Here is a 16500-nt window from a genome sequence, read left to right as displayed (position 1 = left end):
AGAGGTGACATCTGAGCTGAGCCTTGAAGGATGAAGAAGATGATATCAGAAAGAGAAGGGGAAGGAACATTCCATGCAGAGGTACAGCATGCACAGGCTCGGGAACAGGGAACAGGTATGTATGGCTTAGAGGAGGGTTCATGGCAGAAAACGCAGGTTGAACAGAAGGTGGGAACTAGTTTGGGAAGGGCACGTATACCACGTAAAGGGCTTGGACTTACAAATGTAGATAGCAGAATATAAAGAAAAAAATCAAGGCTCCAAAAAGATTCAAAGAGATGATGTAAGGGAACAAAATAAGATTTGTGAAGAAAGGTTAAAAGGCCAGAGGTTACTTAACCTAATAGACCTCAAGCCTAGGAAGGCACTGTCCACACATTGATGGTTACAGCTGTACTCCATCTCCACAGAAGGCAGAAAAAAAGATTAAGTATTCAGCTCTGATGATACCACCGTAAAGGTGAGTAAAAAACATCAGGAGAACAAGTAACCCCATTGAGAAGGAGGTGGGGGGGCTGGGTAAGAGTTGGGAGAAGGGGACAGAAGCTCAAATTATTTAAAGCAGGCAAAACTGAGGGCATATAGATCAAGACCATTTCTTGAAGCAAAGAGTGGCACCTCCTTTTCAGGGAGTATTTTACAAGAGATGCTCATTTCCATGGGATGGTTCAAATACAGTCTTGTTTGACCACCTCAGAATGCCCATTTTATCCCCTGGGATTCCATTAACCTCAGTCTGTGAATGGAATAAATATGGTCATTCCAAACAAATTCAAAGAACATTATTTACTTGGAATAATCAGGGGAAGACATATCTAAACCACAAAATGCTTTTAAAGAAATTAGTGCTGTTATTTTCTAACTCATGTACTGATGCTAAAGGCTGACCAAGTATTGCCAATAGTGTATAAACTTTACCACTGTGGAATGATGCTTATGGGCAACCTTCTTTCTTAAAATAAGTCAGGAATCAGTACTGCAAACTGTGAGTTATAAACTACTTAGCTATTCCTTAAAAAGAGCAATGACAAAATAAGCAGAACCCCCAAACTTAAGTACAGCAAATGACCACAAATCCCCAAACTTTTAGAGCTTAAATTAGCATGTTCTCACCACATATGAAATTTCAACTGCATGACATTTTTAGGGAAAGAAAAACAACTGGCAAGTAGGGTGAATGGTGACCCTTAATGGCAAATGAATGAATTCTTTTCTAAAAATTTAAATCATTAACTGATCAAACATGAAGGAAAGAGCACCTGGTCGATGGAATCAGGTTGAGAATCCCATTGAGAACATAGCTGAACTCTGCATGATCCTGAGCGACAAGGGCTACCAGACCCTCACAGCAGGCTGTTCGAACCACGACATTATCACTGCAACACTTCTCCCACAGCAAGTTCAAAGCAGGAGTCTGAAATCAAACCAGTGATTAACACACACGTCTGATGAGCAGCAAATGCATATACACCCCCGGCCATTCATCAAAGTGTAATTCGTTCACAGTAGGCTGACTGTCCTCTACAAAAACCATGTCACACCATTTGTAGGATACACTAAAGTCGGTTTTCCAAGAGAGGTAATGGATATGTTCTGATATAGCAACTCTCTCTCATCTGGTGTCTTTGCTGCAAAATGAGGCTGGCTGCAGAAGTATGACCTAAGTCCGAGCAACACAAGTACTAGGAGATCAAAACTATGACTTGGGGCTTCTCTGGTGGCGCAGTGGTTGAGAATCTGCCTGCCAATGCAGGGGACACGGGTTCGAGCCCTGGTCTGGGAAGATCCCACATGCCGCGGAGCAACTAGGCCCGTGAGCCACAACTACTGAGCCTGCGTGTCTGGAGCCTGTGCTCCGCAACAAGAGAGGCCGCGATAGTTAGAGGCCAGCGCACCGCGATGAAGAGTGGCCCCCACTTGCTGCAACTAGAGAAAGCCCTCGCACAGAAACAAAGACCCAACACAGCCAAAAATTAATTAATTAATTAATTTTTAAAAAAACAAAAAAAAAAACTATGACTTGGCTCCAGCACTGTGCTCTAACTAAGCCATTTAACCAGACATGAACAGTACCAGCATATCAGTTAGTCTAAGTTGGACTCCAGATCATACCTATGCTTCAAGCCCTAAATGGCAGTAACATTTTCAGAAAATGTTCCTGTTCTCCTCCCACCAACCTCTATCACCCACATGCCACCCCTCTGTCCCCCACAATGTCCCTGCCCCAAGTGACTGAAGCTGAAATGTGGACCCAGAGGAAAGAGACAGAAGTAGGACAGGCTACGAGCAAGCTGCTGGTTCCATGACTACAAACAAAAGCCTAGAAAAAGTGATTTGCCCAAGGAAGACTGTGACTTCTCTCCCTCACACTGTAAACCTGTCACCTTTGACAGGAAAGCACCGGAAGGACACATAGATAAATATAAGTTCTTTATTTTGAAAAATCCTATAAAAACAGAGGTTCTAGCTTTCATAACTTTCTCAGGAACTCATGATCCTCCCCTCAAAAAAAAAGGTTCACTACTAATGATAAACCTCTATTTGAATGTATTGTGGGTTAAGTCCATTTAGATTTCACATATTGTTTGGGGGATTTTTTTTTTGCTTTTTTTTTTTTTTTTTTTTTAAAGAACACACAATGAAGCTATTTTTCCTTCCTCCTGACATAATTTATTAGGGAAACATACAATCTGGAGAAAAAAAAATTAAGATTCCCCAGCTCCCATAGAATAACTAAAAGAATGAAAATCAACATTAAATTGTGCCAACTTTCCCACAGTAGCTGGCTCCGAGAGCCTCTTCAGTCTTAGAATCCCACTAACATAACAATACAATTAACAGTCACTGAAGGGAAGAAATATTTATATTCCATTTCTTTTATTCAGAAGGAAATTTTATTCACCTGCATGGACAATACCAAAGCGTTCTAAATGTCATCACTCCACTACTAAGCCAGAATAACAAAATAAATGAATAAAAAAACTGTTGCCTCAGGTAATACTGTGCCCTCATGGAAGTAAGCATTCATTTATTAGAAGAGGAAACATTTAGTTACAGGGATTTGACATTCAGTAAATCCTGGCAGTTTAAGTAAAACCACTAGATCTTCTCAGAGTACATAATGTGATTATCGGCAGGATTAAGATCAGAATTCTCAGAAAACCTAATTTATATGACTACATACAAACACCAGAAAAATGCCAATTAGTGAAGTATGCCCCTACATTGACTTCAACATGTCAGCAGAAGCTGTAAAGAGATGTAACTTGGAGCAGCTAAAAAAAAGGAATGTGAGAGAAAGGAAATCAATTTATTTCTGTTATGAAAAAAAAAAATCTTATTTCCATCACCTATATTCTCCATAGAGTGTACCTTAGAGGACCTACTTAAGCAGAGCTTCCAATCAGCATGTCAAAATACACAACACTGGTCAACCAAAACCCAAGTGGTAAAGCAATGTCAGTAAGCTGGCATTGCTTCAGCTCTTAGCATTCAACTGCTCTATGAATGGCACAGAATTTTTCCTCCAGCTCTTCCTGTCAGGGGATGACCTTTCCAACTTAGAATGCATATTTGGGGCTATACCTAAAGCATGAGAAATCTCCTACACCCAAACAGAGCCACTATGTTCACTTTCTCCATTAAACAAAAAGATTCCCTCAGCAGTAACCCTATCAGCCTTCTCTAAAGCACGCCTACCCTCCTTCCACCCATGTTATTTTTCATTAATAGTCATAAGAATACTCCCCTTCACCCCTTCCATATCTCATTCCTGCAGTGTTGTTACAAATTTTAAAGTTTAAAAGAAAATCATGGCAAACAAATAAAAAAAGGCAAAATCATTTCTATAGTGACCTTAACTGTGAGGAAAACAAAAGAAGTGCTTATGCAGTCCAGCTAGCAGCAATATCTGAATAGAACTAAAGCACAGAGTTAAAGACAGACCTGGTTTGTGGACTGGTGGATCTTTTCTGAAAAACCACTTTCCTTTAGAACTGCAGCAATAAGATGACCTGCAGCCTAAAAAAACATACAAAATTAATGAATACATTCCCTTGGAAGTTCTCGCTCAATAGTGAATTTGAAGGTAACTAATAGCAGTACTAGTTGATATGGTATGCCAGTCACTCCCATTCATAGAGTGTGTGCTTTGTAGAAGGCACTGTATTGGCACTCCACATACATAATCTCTTATCTTCATAACAACCCTCAAGGTAAGCATTTTATTCTACATTTTATCCCAATAAGCAAACTATTGTTCATAGATGTTGAGAAAATTGCTGGAATTTCAGTTTAAATTGCTGTCACTTAGTATTAGAAGATAATTTGAGATTGCTTCATCCATTAAACCATGAGAAAAATGAGAAACTCCACAGTTTTTAAAATCATCTTTGCAACTAAATGAAACGCATCATTCTTCATCATGCCCTTGATGAAGATCATAATCCCCATCTTCATGATTATGGCCCACACAGATTTGAACCAACAGGTCCTCCCCTCACCACGACCATTCTCCTTCCTCTAGGCTCTATGATTTAATTTTTTTGTTGGTTTCTCATAGGTTTCAGCCCCTTAATAAGCTTTCAGCCTCATAAATCTCTAAAATTTTCTCATATCTTCTTTGGTCAAAAAGCCCGTAATTAAAACTAAGATTCTCATAGGAGAGCTGATTCCATAAATACATAAATGTCATTATTTCCCATCATCTCAACTCCACTCTCCTAGTTTTTCAGCACCACACAGCACTGCTATCTTAGAGCCACAGGCTAGCAACAATGACAGCCATGCTATGTATGGGTTGGGAGAAACTTTGCTTCGGCAACAACTGTTCAGCCTGTCCTTGAGACCAATGTCTGAAAAGGCTATGAATACCTGTCAGTCTTGCAAAGTCTCTAGAAAAGCTCAAATAAAAACAAAGCACCTACTCCTTCGTTTCTTTTTGTATTTCACACATTGGAGTTGAATTCAGACCTCAATGCTTGATGGTCCAAGTTTTACAATACAAGTCACACATTTACATGAATTTTAAGTTTAGATCAATGAACTGTCTCTTACCTCCTTGTTAAAGGGATAGTAACAAGAATTGAGGACCAGTGAATAGTTTCAGTTCCTGTTTACAAAATATACCATATTTCATTGAATGTAACTGGCCATCAACTGCAAGATGCACCATTATTTTATGTACCACCGAGAAAGAAAAAAAGTCTGCCAACTAATTTGTGTTATACAATGCTTCTTATAATTTAAAGTTTTGATTTTATATTAATGAAAGAGCTCTTTCAGACTCTTTTAGAAAATCATGGCCAACTTCATAAATGTGCAGGCAATACCAACGGTATAATGACCGCTACCATCAATTACTAGATACAACCCAATTTCACAGGTGTTAAAATGTGAAAAAATGTGTGTGAATCAATGAAATATGGTGCTAACACTGAGCAGTGGTTACAAAAGAACAATAAGAAGTATTCAGAGGACAGGGCACAATTGCAAGAACCTAATAAAACCAATGTGAAACACAAGGACAAAAAAAAGCTACTGTTCATATTTAGAAAAAGGACTAAAAGAAAAAAGCTTAATGATAAACATCCCCCCACTGCCCACCAAATTCAATTTCTCTAATTTACCTTCCAATTTCTCTCTCTAACAAATCAGAGAATATAGCCTAAATTGATTTTAAAATACAAAATCCAAGTATAAATCAGCCTATATTGCTACTTAAGTTTTCCGTAACAGAATAGTTTAAATAGATATCGTACACTAGACAATACACTTTTCACTTAATTGTAACAGCAACACAAATAGGCATTTCTTGATTTATCTATGCTAATAAAGGGACTCCAAGTACAGAAAAATAAAAACTGCGGACAGCATCCTCCAAGCATTCATCTTCTTCCTCATGGTAAGCACCTGTGCTGCACAGGATATGACTCCAACCCAGTCAGGTAGAAGGGAATCTTGCATAAGGAGTGTTCTACTCCTCATGGAAGGGTTCCCCACTACCCAGCTAAGTCAATTCCCACAGCAGGCATCTCCGAAGGTAACTGTTGAAAGTATCCAAGACGCTGTACGTTGGTAAGTCTTCAGGCAGGCTTCTGCTGGCCCCTTAGGTTTACTCTCACAAGAAAAGACGGTAGCTATTATGGTACCTTGATTAACAGGAATGCTTCTAGTTAGCTGAAGGCTAACCAGAAAATCAGTTCTGTTTTAACCCTAATAACTGAAAAGCTCTTCTAAAATAAATTATCACAATCTTCTACCTGAGTTAGCATGTAGATCCAATTTTTTAACCCAGGATATTTTACCTATTGAATGTCATTATTATAAAAATCTTTATTCTTAATGTTGTACTGTGGTAGAATATACCTTTTTCAATATTAATCTCTCATACTCTGTAGATGTATAACCATTTAATTCTGTTCCCAATAATTAATTATAGACCAAAAAAATATATATTCAAGGGTTAATCAAGGTTTTTATCTCTAAGAAGAAAAGTATGACATAAATGAAAGCAGAGATTGGTCAATTTCAATATTTACTTTCCTATGTCAAACATAAATTTTCAAATTAACTGATGTAAAAGTTGTTTATTAATATATATTTCAGTACATAGAAGAATAAAAATATTTAATGTTAAAAATATAAAATTCAATTAACAATCCACCAAAAATGTTTGTTTGTTACCATGAAGCATAAACAAACAAATAAAATTACCTGTGATTGGATAAGAGAATTTGGAAATTCAAACCTTTTCCTGATATCATCTGACATTTTTACTTCTCTCACATGTACGTAAGCAGATTCTGTAACCAAAACAAAAGAATATTTGTGAGTCCGGAAAAGGAGTTCAAACCAACTATTTGTCAAATAACATGAAAGTAATTCATTCCAAAGACAACAATGGACATAAAGCACAGGGCTCTGCAGAGCAATCCCTTGGCATACCCTTCCCTGCTAACCACTTCAGCCCTCAAATGCCATGACTGATAAGTAAACTAAAAATGCCCAACAGCTCTTAGTTTTTCCCATTAGAGCAAATCCTGAAACAGATGAATTCACTCCACAGAAACAAACAAAAAAATCCAAAAGTTCAAGCCTAAATAACAGGATTTTAAAAGTTAAACCACATGTTTGAAATAGAAATTAATTCTTCTGTGGATCAAATCTTCTGAGGGAGAAAGAATCAAAACTTTCACAAAATTGTTTAAATTATGCCTCACTCTGGTACAAGCTTCCGTTTAATCATGAATCCAACTGTTAGTGACAAGTGTGAAGCATTGGTGAGCTTTTTCAGGAAGTATAGAAATGACCTAGAAACTCACACATCAAAACAGATCCCGTGTCTTCTAAAAGAGGAACAAGCAAGCAATTAGCACCAACTTTTAATATTTACATCACACCTCTCACTCCTACTGGGCTCTCAAGTACAACAACAACAACAAGATCATGGAGAAGGGCAGGTGGCAAAGTGGAGGCACAGAACTAATAAGAAGATTTCCCAAGGATCCCAATTTATCCAATTCCCATGCAGCACTGAACCCAGCAAATTACACCACTCTAAAAAATAGGATGCTTTAGGCCACCTATTTATTACAGTATAACTTAAAAAAAAAGTTTATGTCAGTACTGTTCTCTAAGTCACCTTATAAAAATAACAGGCAACAAAACCAAGCTTTCCTGAAGCTTCTTGTGTTGAACCTGCAGCTCTTTCTCACTATTCTCCTCCCTTTCTTCCAAAGCCAAACTCCCTGAATAAATAATTTATACTACCTTTCTTCCTCAACATCTGAACTTTGCTACGGCAAAGTCCCTTGAATTGGACATTTCATAGCATTGAAGCAACATGTTCTAAGACTGCCAACCATGTCCCCTGCCTAATTTACTCATTAGCTTTTAAGCAGGTCAAAATTTCTTCAACTTCCCCGTTGTATTAATCTCACCTTTTTTGAAATGTTCATCTCTTTTGTTCCATAAGACATCACAACAGGATTTCCCAAAGTGTGTGCCTGGGAAACCCAAGATAGAGATCTCCTCGAGAGGAAAAAAGAATTTTGTAGGGACATATATTGCCATCTTGAAGATTCAAAGAGTAAATAAAAAACCAGATAATACATGAAATATGTTAGAAGGTGATACAATGGAAAAAAATAAATCTGATCTCTTTTTCTATGAGTTTGTTTTTGAAGTACAATTGACCTACAACGCTATGTTAGTTCCTGTTATACAACATAATGATTTGATACTTCCAAACATTTCAAAATGATCACGATAAGTCTAGTTACCATCACCATACAAATTTTTTACATAATTATTGACATATTCCCCACACTACACATTTCATACCTGTGACTCATTTATTTTGCAACTGGAACCAGAGGCGCGGGTGGGGGGCTCTGGATGAAGGCAGTCAAAACGTACAAACTTCCAGTTATAAGATAAACAAGTACTGGGGTTATCGCGTACAACATGATAAAGGTAATGAACACTGCTGGATGCTATATATCAATGTTAAGGGAGTAAATCCTAAGACTTCTCATCACAAGGAAAACATATTTCTCTTCCACTTCTTTAATTTTGTATCCATATGAAACAATGGGTGTTCACTAAACTTATTGTGGTCATCATTTGATTATGTATATAAGTCAAATCACTATGCCTTAAACTTATACAGTGCTAAATGTCAACTGTACCTCAATAAAACTGGAAGAAAAAAATGTTTTTAAAAAGTAAAGCCAACAGAATAAAGGGGGGGAGGATGAGAAATGAGGGGTGGACACACTTCCTATTTAAATATGGTGGTCACCTTAGAGGGTGACATTTGGGAGTTAGCCACACAAATCTGGGAAAGGAGTGTCAAAGGCACAGGAAACAGTGAGTGCAAAAGCCCTAAGCTAATAACCTGCTTAAGACCCATCCCAGAAAGAGGAAAAAGATGAGTCAGGGACAGAGTGAAGGAGGAAGAGAATGGTAAATCAGAGTCAGTGAGAAGCCAGACCACAGAGGGCCTTGTAGGCCACTGGAAGGACAGATGTATTTTTCCTGAGTGAAACTGTTAACTACTACAGGAAAAAAAAAAAAAAAAAGTGGTAAGATTTTAATAGAATCACTGAGGCGAGGAGAGGTCAGATTCTGGATATCTTCAAAGGCAGAGCCAATGTGGTTGCTAACGGATTAGATGAGAGTATAGGAGAACGAAAGGGTCAACGATGACGTCAAGGTTTTTGATCTGAGCAACTTTATTCTTAATTTTAATTCCTTTGGGCATTTTACACATTAAACAAAACCATGTATATATTACTTACCATGGCGTTTTTTTACTAAAAGGAAAAGATGGAGTTGCCATCAACTGAGATAGGGAAATAAGTTTTGTGAGGGAAGACTAGGAATTCCACTGGACAGGTAAGTTTTAGATGCTTAATGCATATCCAAGTGGCAATGTCAGGGAGAAAGTTGGATAGATGAATCTATAATTGAGAGACAGATCTTAATTGGTGATACAAATAATGGTGTGTATTATTAAAGAATCTGAGACGTTCTAAAGCAAGAAGTTTGATTAACTTTGCTTAACCCAGAGTTTACCAAACTTATCTGGTCATGGCCCACCTTTTTTCTAAAAATACCTTTTAACAGTCTACATAACCAGCCTTCCCTGGGATACACCTTGGCAAACACTGCTCTACTGGCTCCTCCAATTCCTCTGTCCACTCTGCTTCTCACGCACCATCTTCCTGAAGGTGCTCCCAAGCCTTTTGCCTTGTGCTTCTTTCATGAAAACTCTCCTGGAGCCTTCATCTCATCCCTAGCTCCCAACACTTCCCTACTCTCTCTCATAAGGCTCTAAAACACCAGAAATTGGAGAGGTTAAAAACAAAACACATATTTTCTCTCATAAAAACTGTTTCCATTTCAGCGCATCTTCTCTCAATTCTCCTCTCACAATTTTCTTCACCAACATTCTCTAAATCCAGTCAGTCACAAAGTCAGCTTTGTTCTTTCCAGCATCTCAGAGTCTACCTTTCCTCTCCATTTCTCTACTCATCATCTTCATTCTTCATGCTAGGCTTCCTTCAGTAACTGCTTAATCTTGGGGTTCTCCGTGCTTGAGTTCATCCCGTACGCTGCTGTCAGATTAACTGTCCTAAAATGCTATTTCCATCATATCATTTCCCTGTAAAGAATTCATAGTGGGTTTTCAATAGCCTGTCAGATTAAATGCAAATTCTGATTCCCAGGTTTTAAGTCTGCAACAGCAGTCTCACACATTCGACTTCATTTTCACTGTTGTCTAATTCCAATCTGGTTAAAACCATTTTCAGAATAGTCCCATGTGCTCAAAAATCTGCTCATTCCTAAGGGATTTTATTTATGCTGTTGTCTCCCATATAAAATGTCCTCCTCTGTATGTTCCTACTATTTAAAGATGAAATTCGTTTCATAGCATATCTTCTCTGTTAAGCCTTTCCCAAGCAGCCACATCTTAGAGCAATCGCCTTGCTTTATATTTCTTCAGTGCTATTGCATTTGGTCTGACCCATACTACCATGTGACTATTTACATTAGGATTGTTCATATTTTTCTGTAAAGGGTCAGATAGCAACTACTCAGATTTGCCACTGTAGCAGGAAAGCAGCCACAGACAATACATAAACAAATGACCAGGGATGTGCTCCAATAAAACATTATTTACAAAAACAGGAGGCAGGTGGGCTGTAGTTTACTGACTCCTGGTTTACATAATGCCTATTTCTTTAATTAATTTCTAAAATTTGTTGACAAAAAACTGCTACAATTGACATTCAAATCTGCCCCTGTACATCCAAGCACAGGTAAATACATAAATAAGATAAATTATACATGTCTTATTATCTAAAAGATGAAAAAGTTCTCTTTATCATAGAAAACAAACTTTTTCATGCTCCTAAACTCAGAAGGAAATTTCTCACATTAGGCTTTCTATATGGGATACAGAGTGATATAATAAACAATAATCTCAATAACATAAGCAAAATGGAATTTTATGTTACTTCTTTTTTAAACAAACCCTGGAGAAAGCCATGGTTATAACATAACATGTAATTCAGAAAAAAAACTCTCAGCTAATGGGGTCCAAGTACAGAGTTTTCTGATGATCTAACCTAACTCAATAGAAAGTCAACTTTAGAGTATCCAGAGAAGCAGAGGGTTATCAACTTATCACAGAATATACTTACGCAAATGTCAAGAGTGAGAGAGTTAAATAGAAGAAATGTGGGGTTATACTCTGATTCAGGCCTGAATGATGGAATTCCAAAATGCTCTGGGGACCAGACAAACAGCTGGTTAGGCTAATAGCTTATTATGGCAGTGAAGAAGCTGAGCCATCCGGGAAGAGGACTTCGTCTCCAGGAGGTGGGCCAATGGAGTAAAAGAGTACTGTTTTTATCAAAATTGTCTAAGTATAGACAACAAATACCTAAGCTTACAAAAGACAGTCCTAATTTTGGTACAACACTTTAGAGAATAAGTAAGTTTTTAAAATCTATAGTAACTATCTTTCCTTAGGCATTCTCAAAACCACTACCAAAGCTGCAATATGATTTGATATCATCCTTGATTTGCTATCCTTGAGCTACAAACTGCAGGTGTCTTTCACCTGCTGGAGACATATTTCAAGGTTAATCACAACCACTTCACCTTTCAAGGTATCAAAACATCATATTCTCTTAGGGAATTTCAAAACGAGTACATATTTTGCTTTAGCATTGGCAGTGTAACATGTGTCCTACTTTATTTTTAATCTCAACGTCCCTTGGGCATTTTATACATTTAAGAAAACAATTTATGTATTACTTCTTACCCTGACATTCATTACTCAAATGAAACTAGTCACAATATGCTCCATAAACCACGTTACAAAAAAGAGTATTTGATTTTAAAAGATTTATCTCCAACCCGTCATAGTGCCTTTTTTGTCTGTCTGAATCTAAATCAGAAAGAGCATTTTTAATGAGGTCTTTAAGTTCCAAGTGAATCAAAGCATTTGTTTAACTTAAGCAATTATCATCTCATCTGCCAAGGTGTTTCAGCCTCAAAAGAACCCTTCCCCAAAAATAAATCAATTGCACTCTAGAAGTAATAAAGGAGCAGCAGATAGATAAAGCACCTTAGGTTTTCAACTTTCTCAATAGTTTCCCTAGGATACCATAATATACAGCCATAGATCACACAAAAGTATTTAGTGTCAAACTTCAAATGAAGGATACAATCTGAAAAACAAGATAAGAATCTATCTATAGTAGACCCTCAAACAACACAGGGGTTAAAAATCTATCTAACGCTGACCCCCGCACAAGTGAAAATCTGCACACAACGTTATGATCAGCCTTCCACTGTCATGGTTTCTCATCCACTGATTCAACCTACCACTGATCGTGTAATACTGTAATAAAGTATTTATTGAAAAAAATCCATGTATAAGTGGACCCGTGCAGTTCAAGCCTATGTTGTTCTAGGGTCAACTGTAATTATATTCACAAGTGCTATGGGAGCCTAGCAGAGGGATTATGCAGGGTAGTTTGCGGGGGCCGGTGTCCAACGGTCACAGAGAAAGACTTGACTCTGAGCACTCGTGACTACCAAATTTCTATATAGGAAGGACTCAGGGCAGCAATGCAGGTGGAAGTCAGGGCTACAGAGAGTACATTCTGGAAGCTAGTCTACAAAAGCAAAGTCATCATCAGACTGATAAAAAGTAAACTTCCTTCACATTAACAGGACCCTGTTTCAGAGACACAACTAGGACTTTTTTCTTTCTAACACTTTATCAACTCTTCCAATTATCAGTTATGCATTTACTTAGCTTCTTCCACCCACAAGTTAAGCTATGGAACCATCAGACTGAGGATTTTTAACACATATTTTGACAATTTATTACTTTTTTTAATGGCTTATAGAAAAGCTGATGTGCACCATCAATAAATTTGACCTGATCTTATAAGTTTATCAAGACTGTGGCTCAGGGGTATATTACAGACTCTCCTAGTTGCTTCACTCTGCCCCTTAAAGAAAAAAAGAAAAAAACTTTTCAATCACCCAATATTTATATCTTCCTTGTTCTCCTACCTGCTTAGCTTCTCACCTACCTCTTCTCAGTCCCTAAGAGTCCCACAGCCTCTCTAGTATCTGGCAGCTGGAATCTGTTTCATCACCCTTTATTATATCCCGAAAACTGCTAGAAACTCGAGCTTAACCTCAGCTCTTCCTTCAAAAGCTTCAAAATCCAGCTGGCTCCTGCACTCTCAAATTAACAGGACAATTGGAGTCCTCCTAACGACATGATTCATAAAAATGGAAATGTCATGGGAAAATTGCAATGGAAAGTTTTTAATACTAAAGAGCGAGTGTAAGAAAATAGTGATTTTTAATCATTATATTCACTAAGTCATCATTAAATTAAGCTGAGAGTAGGAAATACTTTTATTTTCGGCACTAATTTCAAAATCAAGACGAGGTAGAGGTCAACCTACTGGTATGACAGAACCACTTGGTCAATCAGAGAAAGCAGGAACGGCATAGACGTGGCAGACTGCTAACTATCCTTCAATATCTGTGTTTTTCTTCTATATTAATAAAACTGTAGCCTGACCAGCTGTATTACATTTCGTAGCCTCAAGTATGGCTACAGAGACTGTGTATGTGATCAAGTTCTCCCCAGTGGAATCTGAACAGACATGATGTGCCAATTCCAGGCTACAACCTGCTTCCTCCACTCTATTCCCAACAGAAACCAGGTCTTGGCAACAACTCAGATTCAATCATGTGCATGAAGACAATGCCTCTAGGACACGGTTGGAGAAACAAGATGGAAGGAGCCCTAAATGATAGCTTAGAGCAGAATTGCAAACCTGAAACTCCAAAAAAAAAAACCTTCTACTTTGTTTGAACCATTGCATTTTGGGGTCTGTTTGTTGCAGCAGCTAGTACTTCCTTAATAATATATTGGACCTGAGAGCATCTCCCTTCTGTACTTTTGTCACTGGAGAAACAATGTCAGAGGGGTTAAGCAACTCAACAAAAAGGTACTCATCCTAGCAGTTCACATGAGAAGGGAGGTTTCTTGACTCCCAAGCCAGTGTTTCTCTGGACTATCAGTAACATGAGGCATGACCAGCACACTCCACATTCCTGCATCACGTCCCAGGAATTTTAAGATCTGTAATTCAAGTGCTGAGCAAATTTAGGTGACTATAAGTTCTGATTATCTCACTGGTTGCAATTTACTAAAATACATCAAATTACTATCATATTCTTGCCTTTACAATTTAGTTTCTTCTCAGTTACATCATATGTTACTTACTCATAGATTTTGAAATGGGAGTCTAAAATAAGATCAAAGGCAGGAAATACCAAGTTAGAGCTTATTACTGTCCAGGAGAACCAAGCATGAAAGTAAGAAACAAAACCACCAACTTCAATAATGTCTGATTTGTTACAATATTTTCTTCAATTATTCTTGGATTATCTTTTCTAAAGTGCCTTTTATGTGTATGTATTTATATGTTAAATATACAAGGGAATGCAGATGAAAAATAGTGATTTTTAAAATCTAAAGACTGATTTATCTCTAGAATTTTTACAGTATCCAATCTAAGTCTTCAAAGAAGTCCTCAAATTAGCTCCTTTATGAGATTACTTTTTCTAATGTTATAATTTTTAAATATTTTTGCTCCACCAAAAGACTAATTTCTCAAATTGCTCAGTACATTTTTAAATAAGTATTTTATGTTGATACAAAATAATCTTTACTGTATATTTATAATAAAACTGATGCCCAATCATTCTGAAGACCTTACTGACCAAAAAATGTCTAATCTAAAAAAAAAAAAAAAAAAAGTCTAATCTGAATAGCTAAAATCTCTGTATTCATCATATTACTTTTAATGCCATTCAGTTAACTAAAATTTACTAAAACACCACAGAATGTGTTTTATAGGTATTTGATTTGTATTTCCTCCCCTAAAAAATGACTCAAATTTTGCGCACTGGTTCTCTAAAATAATTTACTTCTTAGCAAATATTAATATGGCACAAACTGAAGTATACCAGTGTCCCTCCAGGGAAAAAAAAGAAAAAGAAGAAATGATAAGTAAAACAAGAACATCTAAATGTTGATAATAGATGGGTACATTGGAGTTCATAATACTATTCTATGTTTATATATGTTTGAAATTTTTCATTATAAAGTTAAAAAAGAAAAAAACCCACATGTGTGATTCTCACCTGGGGGCCAGGCAATATTCTCAGCACTTCACATTTATTAACTCATTTAATCCTCACAATACCCTATGAAATAGGCACTCATTTTACAGAAGAAGAAACTGAGGCACAGAAAAGACAGATAACTTTCCCAAGGTCATACAATAAACTGAAATTCAAATCCAGGTAGTCTGGGCACATATGTACATAGAAAAGCCTGGAAAACATAAATTATGGGTGATTTTTAATTTTGCTTGTTCCTAGTTTCTAATTTTTTCACAAGAATATGTGTTTTTGTAATTTGAATAAAGTTACCAAAAATATGAAAATCTTTATTCAAATACTTACACATTCTTCAGAAATAGAGGATATGACTTTCTAAAACCCAAATCACTATAAGCATAGAAATCCATCATTAACAGATGTCATTAAGTGAGCAACAAACTAGAAAAATTTTAGAAATGATAAAAGACTACTTTATTAGCCATTTTACCAATGCTTTATGGAAAGAGTAATATTGAAAAGGGGTCAATGTAATTTAACTAGATAGATTCAATTAACTCTAGACCATTTAAAAATCTTCCTTCATTTTCAAGGAGAAATATAACCATTATTATTTTCCTACTTTAGACTCCTGGGAAATTTTATACCAAAATAAAAACTCTCACTCTCGAAAAGAATTATGTAGACTGATGACAAGTTAAATGGCAACATTTTTCTTGATTGCTGCAAACTGGCCAAACTCATTTCTTATTTTTCATGAAAACTAAATTATTAAAATCATATCGAATGGAATAGAATTATTTTAACTTACGGGCTTCCCTGGTGGTGCAGTGGTTGAAAATCCGCCTGCCAATGCAGGGGACACGGGTTCGAGCCCTGGTCTGGGAAGATCCCACATGCCACGGAGCAACTGGGCCCGTGAGCCACAACTACTGAGCCTGCGCGTCTGGAGCCTGTGCTCCGCAACAGGAGAGGCCGCGATAGTGAGAGGCCCGCGCACCGCGATGAAGAGTGGCCCCCGCTCGCCGCAACTAGAGAAAGCCCTCGCACAGAAACGAAGACCCAACACAACCTAAAATAAATAAATAAATAAATAAATTTATTTTAAAAAAAAAGAATTATTTTAACTTACACTCTTAGTACTAATGAAAGCTGAAGATCAGATGGGCCAAGGAATTTTATAGGAAGACAGTAAATTTCCCTGCTGTTAACTAACTCAGTGTGGCCCAAGGTGGAGAATATCTCTATATTCCAGGCCTGAAT

The 16500-nt window shown here is 37.1% G+C and overlaps 1 protein-coding gene across 5 annotated transcripts in view; it reads right to left on the bottom strand.

Moving 5' to 3' along the window:
• The window catches only part of FOCAD (focadhesin), a 311119-nt gene that overhangs the window by 277169 nt on the left and 17450 nt on the right, over window positions 1-16500 (bottom strand). For 2 of the 5 annotated variants that reach the window (XM_068553654.1, XM_068553656.1), the window contains exons 2-5: window positions 16049-16309; window positions 6715-6803; window positions 3946-4020; window positions 1260-1414 (exon numbers count right to left, since the gene is read on the bottom strand). In XM_068553654.1, coding sequence (XP_068409755.1) covers window positions 1260-1414; window positions 3946-4020; window positions 6715-6771 — 287 coding nt within the window. In that variant the 5' untranslated portion in view covers window positions 6772-6803; window positions 16049-16309. Of the gene's footprint in view, window positions 1-1259; window positions 1415-3945; window positions 4021-6714; window positions 6804-7940; window positions 7962-16048; window positions 16310-16500 lie in introns of those variants that run through there. The other 3 variants (XM_068553653.1, XM_068553655.1, XM_068553657.1) reach the window with 3 other exon arrangements.

The sequence above is a fragment of the Eschrichtius robustus genome, chromosome 10 (genome assembly GCF_028021215.1).
Source record: "Eschrichtius robustus isolate mEscRob2 chromosome 10, mEscRob2.pri, whole genome shotgun sequence".
Classification (NCBI taxonomy): Eukaryota; Metazoa; Chordata; class Mammalia; order Artiodactyla; family Eschrichtiidae; genus Eschrichtius; species Eschrichtius robustus.
Note: the sequence above shows the minus strand (reverse complement) of the source record. Positions and strands in the feature narration are given on the sequence as shown.